The sequence below is a fragment of the Protopterus annectens genome, chromosome 14.part0, assembly GCF_019279795.1.
Source record: "Protopterus annectens isolate FY-2018-M chromosome 14.part0, PAN1.0, whole genome shotgun sequence".
Taxonomy (NCBI): Eukaryota; Metazoa; Chordata; order Ceratodontiformes; family Protopteridae; genus Protopterus; species Protopterus annectens.
The window spans coordinates 982333505-982345574 of NC_056748.1; the positions used below are offsets into that span (position 1 = coordinate 982333505).

At 39.0% G+C, this 12070-nt stretch overlaps 1 protein-coding gene across 3 annotated transcripts in view; it reads left to right on the plus strand.

The window, feature by feature from the left end:
- The window catches only part of VSTM4 (V-set and transmembrane domain containing 4), an 815453-nt gene that overhangs the window by 519366 nt on the left and 284017 nt on the right, over positions 1–12070 (plus strand). For all 3 annotated transcript variants that reach the window (XM_044056773.1, XM_044056774.1, XM_044056775.1), the window contains exons 3-4: positions 1323–1394; positions 8438–8545. In XM_044056773.1, coding sequence (XP_043912708.1) covers positions 1323–1394; positions 8438–8545 — 180 coding nt within the window. The remainder of the gene's footprint in view (positions 1–1322; positions 1395–8437; positions 8546–12070) is intronic.

Genomic DNA, 12070 nt, shown 5'->3' on the forward strand with positions numbered 1-12070 from the left:
ACACAAATATACACACATATATACGCACTTCTATCTTTTGCATTACACTACCCTGTCTGTATATGAAACTGGACTCTAGTATTATGCACAGTGTGCTAAACACAGAAGTGAGAAGTACTTGGTGCCATACTCGATTTGTCAATATTTATTTTATTTTTTATCATCACTGACATCCATTTTGATTATTGTGTGCACCAGGTGAAAGGACCTCAGGTGCTGTCCTTCACATTTATTTCCCCAGTCATCCTTTTCAAGGTAGAATATCTGTGTCTACAGAAATGATACCATCACAGGCCCAACCTAAGTCAGACCCTTGTATAACAACACTTAGATTTTCCACACCTGATCAGATGGAAGGATATTCATGGGATAAATGGTAATAGATACATTTACCAATTAGTGCTATCAGTCACTATTTACTCCTGGCATTCCCAGAGAACGCTGTTATAGTGTTGACCCATATGTTTCTCCTAGAAGAAGCCCACAGACCAATGGCTAAATATGACTCCCTTTTTCCTATTGGCCAACTCTGGCATGAGGCTTGCTACCAGCTCACCAATACCACGGGAAAACATGTCAGCATACTAGTGACTCAGACTTAACTGTTTCTTTAATCACCCAAAACAAGCAACAAATTTATTGCATTTGTCTACAAATGAATGATAAGACATTATGTACTGCTGTATGACTAAAGTAATGGTTTAACAGATTGTGGTGATATGTTGAAGTATTTGGGTGCTGTTTCAACATAAAATTCAGATATGGACAATAATCAAAATCTGGTAGCACAACGGCCTATTATTTTATCACATATTTACATTTTGGTGTTTGACATTATCCCCTAACTGTTTTCAGATACTTATATTTTGTTGGCTGGAAAGTTAAACAGATGAATGAAAGGATGGGCAGGTAAATTCAAGTATTACACATTGATCTTCAAATTAATTTATTAGGCTACCCTTTAAAAATAATGCAACCTAACTGTACAGTGAAATATTTATGAGCTATTATTTGTTTTTTTTATCTTCTTTGCAATGAGTTAGTTTAATTCTCTGCAGATTTCAGGTCGAAGATCAAGTCACGATTTTACATTGCACGATTTCCACTTGCAAACTAATCATACCCCAGAAACATTACTTTCCCATAAAATTAGCAAATATTGTCAGAGTATGCTGTATTTTTTTTAGATATGTATAGCATTGTCTGTAAATGCAAACTCACTGTGTGTATATACTGAACTATGAAGTGTTGCTGCTACATTTCTGTTATCCATTCTGCATTGCCATTGTTATTTAAACTGGTCTTTTTGTTTCCTTTCACAGTGATATCTCCTACAACCTCAAATGTTCCCACCTCCAGGAAGAAGGCTGGAGAAATATGGAAGCTTTTTGAAGGTAATGGGCATTTTACATTCATTTTAAAATGTAAGCTTGATATTAGCTAATATTTTATTGTATTCTTGTTTTAACTGTCATGTTTTCTTTAATTGTCATATCATTACTATTTAATGAATGCTCATTTACTATTCTATGTATGTATATTTATTTTTCATGGATTTGCATTACATTTCTAACCAATAGAAATACTTGGCATGAGTTTTAAATGAAGGTTATGTATATACCATAATGATAGAGCCATTATTTTCAATTGATTGGTCTTTGGATCTGTTCAGATTTGACACTGGCCACTTTAAAGACTTTAGCTTTACAACAGTAAAGGTATTTATACAAACACATAGGGAACTCTTACATATTTATATGCATTTATATCTGGAATACAGATCATAACTGTAATATGACAAGGCTCTGGCAAGATCAATGTGGTCAAACTAGAACCAGAGGAGACAAAACAAATAGAGCCATTATTTTCAATTGATTGGTCTTTGGATCTGTTCAGATTTGACACTGGCCACTTTAAAGACTTTAGCTTTACAACAGTAAAGGTATTTATACAAACACATAGGGAACTCTTACATATTTATATGCATTTATATCTGGAATACAGATCATAACTGTAATATGACAAGGCTCTGGCAAGATCAATGTGGTCAAACTAGAACCAGAGGAGACAAAACAAATTGGGTAGGAGAATGGAAGAAGGGAAAGTTGAGGAGGACGGAAGACGATACTGCAGATCTATCATTACAGCAAATACATAACTTTCAAATGTCATGTCTCTTCTGTCCATCCTTAACTGATGGGACAAAGTCCTTTGCATTATAAACTTTGGGTGGTCTCCTGTAATGATATTCCAGAGGATGGTTGACCCAAAGGATTTCCTAGACCTGGACAAAGCAGTTGCTGCACAAATGTCATCAATAGGTACCCTTGACAAATATACTATAGAAGTAGCAAAGAATGAGCCTTGGGATTGCCAGGCAATGTCAAAACCATTTTTCCTATATACATGAGAAATGCAGATAGCCATCTTGAGAGGGTTGCTTTCAACACATCTTTTCCCAATTTGACAGAAGAAAAGGACACATAACATTAGTCAGTACTTCTAATAGAATTAGTGAGGTGCAAGTAGAATCTGAGTTGTCGATGCGCGTCCAGTAGATGTAGTATGCACTCCCCATATCGAAAAAATGTGGAAAGAAAATAGGGACATTAATGGCCTGATTCAATGTAAGCTCTGAAGACACTTTGGAAAAAAGGAGGGATTAGTCCTAAGTAAGACTGTCTTTGTGGAAGACCAAGTACGGAGGTTTGCAGTAAAGAGCGTGAAATTCTGATATCCTTCTTGTGGAGGTAACCACTACAAGAAAGAGCATCTTCCAAGACAGGTATTTCAATTCAACAGTAGCTGCAGGTTCAAAAGGTCATTTTTTTCAATGCCTGAAGGAGAAGTAATGTTTCAACATGGAACAGGGTCTCTTAAGGGAGGACAAAGAAGAAAGGTAGGTTTGGATAATTTCAAGGAAGGCATGAGAGTCTGTTTTTCTCCCATATGGAAATTTGAAAACGCTGTCATTTGAACTTTGATGGTGGAATAACTATCCCCATAATGAAAAAGACCAGCCAGAAACTCTAAAATAACAGGAAGAGGAGCAGAAAAGGGATCTATATCCCAGCTAGTTGTCCAAATTCAAAATATCTTTTATTTATATCTATATACTCTTCTGGTAGAAGGTTTTTGTGAAGATGTTAGAATATGTACAACTTGTGAGGAAAGCCTGAACTACCTAGCCATCACTGGAACTAGAAAATCTATGTGGTCAGTTTGAGTGCTGTTATGTCTGGATGAGGCATTCCAGACCAGTGAGAGAGAAGGTCTGGAATGGGGTCCTGTACCTAAGGAGGGAGTATCAAATGAACTCAAAAATGGAAACCAAACCTGTTTAGACCAACAGGGGGCAATAAGAATCACTTTTGCCTTGCTCCACACTACTTTTTTTTTTAGGAACTTTGGCATAAGAGGAGTAGGAGGATATGTGTAGAGGAGACACAGGGGCCAGTTGTGGACAAGAGCTGCCCTCTAGGACTCAACTTTCTGATGGATAAGGCAATGTAACTGCTGCACTTGGTGTTGGAGGGAGTGGCTAATAGGTCACAGCAAAGTTGGCCCCAGTGGTTGAAAATTTCAACCACAACTGTTTGAGTAAGTGACCACTCACGAGTAAGAAGAAAGGGCCTGCTCTTTTTGTCTGGTAAGACACTGTTTTTTCCCAGGATGTGCCTTGCTGTCAAAAACCATTGGGAAGATATTGCCCACTGTCAAACCCTCATCATCTCTTGACACAAAGAGTAAAAGCATGTTCCTCTGCTGCTAACTGATGTACCAAACCACTGACATATTGTCTCCATGACACTGATGTGTAGACTGGCTTCTATGGGGAACCTCGTTCTTTCTCCATCTTTCCCAAGAAATTCTCCTCCCCATCCTAGTTAGGCAGTATCTGTGGTCACTGTGGCTTGGGGATGTGGTAGAGCAAATGGACAGCCCTGTGAAATGAGGAGGGAATTTAACCACCACTGAATGTGTTTTATGCAAATGTTGGTGAGGCAAACAGGAAAGTGTATCAGTTGAGATTGTATAGACTACTGAACCCGCAAGGTCCACTGTAAAACTCTCATGTAAAATCTGACCTGGGGAACCAAGGTGATAGAGGCTGCCATTGATCCTCCACCTGGCCAGGGGTTCTGATGGGAGATAACTGTCAATGCCTGTTGTCAAAGGGTGAGAATCCTTGATACCAGCTGTCTGGCTATCAGCAAAGTGGTATCCAAATGAACATCAATGAACTCTATTGTTTTGATGAGCTACAATTTTGACTTTGCCATGTTGATCATGATCCCCAGATGGGAGCAAAACTGGAGCAAGGAGTTCCTGTTTTGAAGTAGAAGATTCCTGGTGGGAGCTGTTTTGGGCCAGTTGTCCAGATATGGGAAACCAAGAACTCTTGCATTCTGAGGTGAACTGCAACAACTGCCATGCAGTTGTTGAATACCCATGGGGAGCTGTGGTGGACAGAATGCAGAGCCCTGAACTAGAATTTAATGACCCCCATCCAAAATATGAGGAGCATTCTGGTCCATCTGTCTATTTTGATATGCTAGTATGTGTCCTGAAGTTATAGCAAACACATCCAGTCATTCTTCTTTATTAGTAGTAGAAGCAACTGAACAGTGACCATCCCCAACATTGTTTTATATACAGATTTAGGTGACAGAGTTCCAAAGAGGACCTGAGGTCCTTTTCTTCTTTGGCACCAGAAAGAATCATGAATATACTCCAGATCCTTGTTGTTGGTTTGATGGGCACTCCTGGATGACTTGTTTGTCTAGCAAATGTTTTATTTCTTCTGTTGCATCCTTCCTTCCTTCCCTCCTTTGCAGGTGTGGGATATCAGGAAGTCTTTTTCTACTGGGGATGAAAAAGAAAAGGGATTGTATAGCCTCTGGTTATGATTCTCTGTACACATGAATCTCAGCTGATGGCTATCCAGGCTAAGGGGTGCAGAGACAAGCACCCTTCAACTGCCTTCTGAGTGCTGCAGTTGTGCAACCCTTCAGGAGTGCTGAAAGGCTCTGCCAGAGAAATCCTGAAACACTTAATTTGGCAGGCCACCTATGCCACAGGGGTGATGTCTATTGTAGTTATCCCCCCTGCCTCGGTCCTCTCATTATAAGCACTGGGAGTGAAGCCTTGAGATTTACAGAACCACAAATTCTTGCCACATTTTTGATCCTGGAGAAGGTCCACTGAGGGGAAGAAAAGCATATTCCAACAGCAAACAAGGTCTTGCCATCCTATTTACTTTTAGACAGTGATTATTTTACCTTAGATATAAACAGAGTGGATCCATCATAGGAAGCATTAATAAAGGACATTTTAAAGTGTACTGTGAAGTTGCAGAGATACATTCATGCATCCTGGTGCACAGCTATGCCATTGCCTGCCACTCTCAATGTGCCATCAGCTGCATTGGAAATAAGGTACATGGACATGTTTGATAGAGATTACAGGGTAGCCAGCAGCATATCCACTGATTTTTTTTTCTTCCACAGATAAGGATTCCAAGAGAAATTTGGATAATTCCTTTGTCAAGTTCCTCTAAAATCATGTTACATGGGCCAAGTAATTCAGCTCCCTCAGTGTGAAGGTAGCTAAAGCATACATCTGGTCAATGGCCTGGACTCCCTGTTAGGGGGGTGAACAGAAGAGCTATCCTCAACAGGCTCTTTTTTGGTGTCTGCTGCTAACACCTTGGAATCCACAGCAGGGGCCTTGCTCCAGAACAGCCTGTCCTTCAGAGAAACTAATGTTTTATCAGGCTTTCAGGGGAATGTTTCAACCACAAACAGTTCCTTCCAAGCCTGCCTAGACACCGGGTCTACCAGTTCAATGGCAGGAAGTACCCCCCCCCCAAGAAATAGACAGACCTGACCCAAAAGCCTGCAGGGATACTGATTCCTCCTGGGGGGATCTGTCAGTGGACCATCCCACCCTTTTGTCTTAACAACTCCAGTATCTCACAAAAAGAACCATCTTCAATGGAGATATTTGGGGGACTCCTCCCCCTCATTGAAATAAGTACCTTCAGTGAGGGACTACTGGGAGATTCCACATGCCTCCTTTTGCATTCATGCTTATGGTGTACTTCCCCAGCAAGGTGCTCCAAGGAAGACTATGAAGTGGATGAGGAGACCACAACCTGAACTGTCTTGGGACGTCAAGGGACTGGCTGTCCCAAAGTGGCAGAAAAAGAGGACAGAGGACTTCACACAAAAAGTAAAGTTCACAACAAACAACTATTGAAGGAGATGTTTTAAAGGGGTGTCAACCATATGGGCACTGTTTGCTTTGTAAATTTGCTTGTAAAACTAAGCAATTTACATCTAAGAATAATCCTAAGGTATATGACATCTATGTCTTTTTTAACTGCAGTTTGGATTGAGTCATGTATTTCGCCACTTGCACAAGTTCAGCCTTTTATCTTGGACAGACCTCACCATTTCAGGGTGTGGATTTCAGAATATTTACATATCAATGTTGGATGGCTATCCAGTGCTTTGTATCAACATGTCCAAAAACATTCTTTAGCTGAATTTACTGTTTGTATGATTGATAGAATTATGTATAATAAACATAATAAAATGGGTTGGCACAATATTTTTAACTGTAAATAAAAATTCTGGATTATTAGGTTGGGGGATTTATTTTCACCAGGGTTAAATGAACATCTATGATTGGTTATTGGTAGCATGTGTTTTCATATTTAAACACTGTGTTTTTGGCCTGATTTTGTTTGCATTGAAGAAGGCATTTTGTCTGAAACCGGAGTGCTTATTAGTCATCCTTTTAATAGGATGATTTGTTTTTGTTGGAAATAAAACTACATTTATATTTGCTACGGACTATAGAGTGCTGGCCTTTTTGCTTTGATTTGCTGTTTGTTGTGACCATGCACTACACCGTACTTGTGTGGAATTGGGTGTTTCCTCTGGAACTTCCTCATCATCCTGTCCATGTCTGCTTCAGATAGGCTCCTGATGGACTGCACAAATCTTGAAGAGGCCATATAAGGAGGCCTAGAAACCCTCTGAAATGATCTCTCCTCAAAAAAGAGATTGTAGCCAGGGACTAACAGGCTCTGGAGAGAACCCCAGTTCAGGAGACATAGGAGTTGAAGACCTAATCCTAATCGGCTCCAACAATGAGGATGGATGGACCTGATGGCTTTGACACTTTTGAAGCTGGGCCCAAAGGATGTGTTGGATCAGGGGAGGGATTACTAACCTCTTTCTCTTTCATGTTCCTTGTCCTTTTCCTTAGTCTTCCCCCATTTGCCCCTTTCTGAAGCTTTCTTGATGGAAAGGGAACAAGATGATTGAAAGGGTTTACCTTCCCTGGCAAAAACAGGGAGAAGCCCCTTCAAGGTGAGTTTGGATCACCTGTCAGATAATTCTCTGGCCTTGAAGGTAGAACAAGCCGAGCAGTCCTACTCAATGTTTGCAGCTCCCATTCAATACACACACTTACAGTCTGCATAATGCGGTAGGATCTTATGTGCACAGGAGAAGCACTTCTTAAAACCAGATTCCTTGTCTTTCATCCTGAAACAAAACAAAGGACACTAAACAACTCCAAACCCAGAGAGAAAAATCCTAACACCTACACAGCACACAGAAAACTATTACTAAAGTCAGCAGCACTAGCACAATAGCTAAGAAGCTAACAATAACAACAGTAAACACTGATAACAAAGATTGTAAAACCTTAATCTCTCACAGAAAAAAAGAGTGAAACAGCAAATAGTTTTATATCTTTATATATACATATATTATGGGGAGGAGAAGGTCAACAAATAGAGAAAAAACAACACAGAATAAACATACGATGAAAAGCTTTCAAATAATTTCACTTATCTGACACTTTGTAAAGAGAAACCCTCTCCAAAACTCTGAGCCAGGAGATCCACGTCTTTAGAGTTGAGAGTAGCAAACAAGATCTGGGATAATTCAGCAAATGGAAAGGGGGCTATTGGTAAGGGGAGGAGTCTGGGCTTTGGATCCAAAAGTCTGTAGAGTGGCTGATGTCAGATCTGATTGTATCTGAAGATCCATCAGTTGAGGAAGGATGGAAAAGACAACATCAGATTAGCTGTTACCCACTTTTTTTAAAACATACTGTTTTATCTGTATGAATATGTATGTGTTTCATTTTACATATCAGAAGTTGCTACCAACAACCATAGGCAATGATTCTGTACTGAGAAGCCAACAGAATGTAATATTTTGGTGAAGGTAAACTAACAAAGTGATCTGATAGTCATGCCCGACACAAATGAAGAAGTCAATAAGAAATGGGTAAATTAATATGAACTGAAAATCTGGAAGACAGACATAACGACCACATTTCTATAGGAAAGCACTTTATCTTTGGAAAAGGGAACTGCGAGGCATCACAACATTTATGTTTCCTTTTGTTTCAGATTTGTACCTCTGCTCAGTACTGGTGTGCTCTTTTGGTATCATCTGTGTACTGCTGTTTACGCTCATCATTATTTGCCAGACTCTGTTTAACAGAAGAAGATCAAAAGGTAAGAATTTCAGGCGTAACACCACAGCACTGCTCTTCTTAATTAACTATGCGTGTGCATGGGTGTGTGTGTGTGTTTGTGTGTGTGTGTGTACGCTTATGTAAATAATAGCATTATTTACTCTTAAGGACAATGGAAGACAGTAGTTTTAGTGTACCATTCTGAACGTAAAATTGCAGACTTCACACTTAACGGCAGGTTTTGAATATTAGTATGACAGTAAACTCATAAAATACAGGTATTTATTTTATTTTATTTTTTCATGTCTATGTTATTAGCATGCTAGCCAAGTCAATCACATAGATACAAGTGCCTGTTTTCTCAGTGGTTACCCGGCATCACTGTTTGGTTAAGTGACTTGTTCAAAGTCTCACAGTATGCAAATCAATACTGATGAAATCAAACTCAGGTCTACAGGAGGAAATTCATTAGCAGCTCATAACCTTAATCCTTAATCATTGTGATAAGTACAAAAGCAGAAAATGCCAGCCAGCCAGCAAAGGTTGAACACAATACACCACACATTATTTTTATCTGAAGTACCGCACTCCCCAAACACATAATTATAACTTCATCCTTCACTGCACAAAAGAATGAAAAGTAAAAATAAAATGGATTTTATTTGCTTTATTTCTGGATTTTCTGCAATCCCTGTGTCACTTTTCCCCTGTCGGGGACACCGCTATTTCATTCCATGAAATCTTGCTATAAAACATTATTGGCTGAATTTAACAAACAAACTGCATTCCAAGCTCCTTAACAAGTTACCACAGTTCATGCATTTATCTGAACAGCTATACATTTTATCTATATCCAATCTGAATGGAACATTATTGTGTAGACAAATATAAAGCTGAATTAATTTTTAATAGTAAAATGTACCTCAATCATTAATAAAATATTGTACAATGTGACATGCTACTGTATATCTAAAAGGAAATCTATTTTGCTTTTCATGCTTTCATTCTACAGTAATATAGAGCTTTTCATCATAAAATTGTACAAGATATTGTACAACTTGATATGACAAATAGAGCATATTCTATGATGTGTTAAATATAGAAGAAACACAATATTGTTCGCCATGTTTTGATCCTTCCATATCCGAAATTGATTACAGCAAATTCATTGCACCACGTTGTAGCAATTGTCTGTTATTTTCATAAAAAGCAAGAAAAAACAATTACGAACTTGCTAGAATGATAGATCCATATTGCCTGATTTTTGTTCAAGTTCAAATATGGGATCCAACCTCAGCACTGACTGAAACTTCACAATTCTAGGGCTCTGACTCCACCCCATCCATTATTCCTTCCACTCCACCTTAGTGCTTCAGATGCAGTCTGCCCCAATAACATAATATATAGCAATTATGTTTAAGACTAAACCTAATATACCGGTAAAAAGGTAGGACTGAAAGGCAATTAGTCAGGGCTGCTCACAGAGAGGCTATGCCAGAAAAACTACCAAAAGCCCATTTGTGCCAGTTTGGAAGGAAGGGGGTTGAACCAGATGAAAATCTGAAAACACAGATGTATCATTATGGTAAGTACATAACTTTCATATCCAATTTGTCTATGTTCATCCGATTCAACCATGGGACAGATTCCCAAGCTGTTATACCTAGGCGGTATCAATGAAGGATGTTCCTGAGAGTGGTGGAATCAAAGGATGAGCTTGAGTTGGACAGTACATCCGTTAAGTACAAAAGTGTGAACTGTTGACCAAGTAGCTGCAGCACAAATATCATCAAAATGTAGTCTACTAGAAAAGGCTATCGATGTCGCTCTTGTGAATTGAGGCTTAGGTTTAGATTATAGAGACAAGCCCTTTTTATTGTAAAAAAAAAAAAATAAATGCAGTCTAATAACCATCTGGAAACTGTAACCTTAGCAACTGCTTTGCCTAATTTAGGCTTTGAGAAGGCTACAAACAATTGATCAGACTTTCTGAATTGCTTGGTCTTATGAAGATAGAACCTAAGATTGCAATGAATGCCCAGCATATGTAAAATGTATTCACCTTTGTTTAAGAATTTGGGAAAAAAACTGGAAGATTTACTGACTGGTTTAAATTAGTCTCAGATGCCACCTTAGGGAGGAAAGATGCATTAGTTCTCAAGAAAACCCTGTCTTTATGAAATACCAGATAGGGAGGCTTGCAGGAAAGTGCTTGCATTTCTGAAATCCACCTGGCTGATGTAATAGTAAACATCCTGTACTGCAAGATTAGAGGGATTTATTTTGTAACTTGTGGATTCAGTACTTCATAATGAAACCTTTCTCCCAAATCTTGCAGTACCAGATATCTCATGCATCTCACTCCAGAGCCCATACATTCCTTAGATAGATAGTTGTATTTATCCTAGAAATATTATTTATTTTATTTATTTCCAGTTTGATTACCGGGGAAGTCACTGGGCCCAGAGAGCCTGTTTTCAGTGGTGGCCCGAGGAAAAAAGCTCCATGAAACAGATTACAGTAAAGATGGCAGTCCAATAAAAATAAAAGTACAAGTACAAATGCATGTCAAATAATACAAAGCGTGAGCAATATTGCCCATAGTGGAAAAATATTGCGGAGATACATTTTAACAAATTCACACAGTTAAAGTCAAAAGCTATTTACAATATTTACAGAGTGTGAGAGATCGTATGGGAATTAGCTATATAAGGTTATAACCAGCTATAAGGTGCTTAGGAACTCAGGAGGATACCCTCACAGGGGCTTTTGTTAAAATAGATTCTGAAAAAGGGATATCATAAAAACATTTATCTAAGCCAAAGTACAAACTGTTTTATTAGTACTCTAGCGGTATCATGTAGCATTTATCATATCTACCCATGTAATGAAGTAGCTACCACCATTCCACCAACATCACTGATTACCATAAAGTAGTTACACAAATCCCACTTACCTGTGACAGTAGATATTCAAATTCCTCACTGCCTCAGTGGCATTTTCAGTTATCTGCCAAGGTAACCTCGTACTGGCCAGCTTTCAAAAGCTCAGACTTCCCACCCTCTCTCTACCTGTGACAGCTGATTGGCTGAATGTATCCTGAGAGGGAAGCCTTCAGCTGTCACAGGAAGTGAGTGTTCAGGCTTTTTGCTTCCACAATGAAGTAGAGGAAAGTACCTGAAGCCAGAATCATCTAGCAAGAGTAAATTTGCAGCCAATAATAATACCATAAAAAAAAGAAAAAAAAAAAAAAGAAAGAAATCCAAAACAACAACCGAAACAAAGAGGTTGAAACCCACCTCAATGATGCACAATCTGCAGGGTGGCTGGTTGGTGCTCCCACTGAGCCAGTGAGGAATTTCAACATCTACTATTACAACTTAGTAGGACTTATGTAAATGTACTATGTTCATCATTCCCACTGCCTCAGTGACAGTTTGGGTAAATTTCCAAAGCTTACCCTACCTGAGAGGTGGAAGGATCAGGATCCAGGAGCCCCTTGTAAACCCTGTTCTGGACCTTGAAAAGGAATCCAGTTTGTAGTGCTTTATGAAGATATGAACAC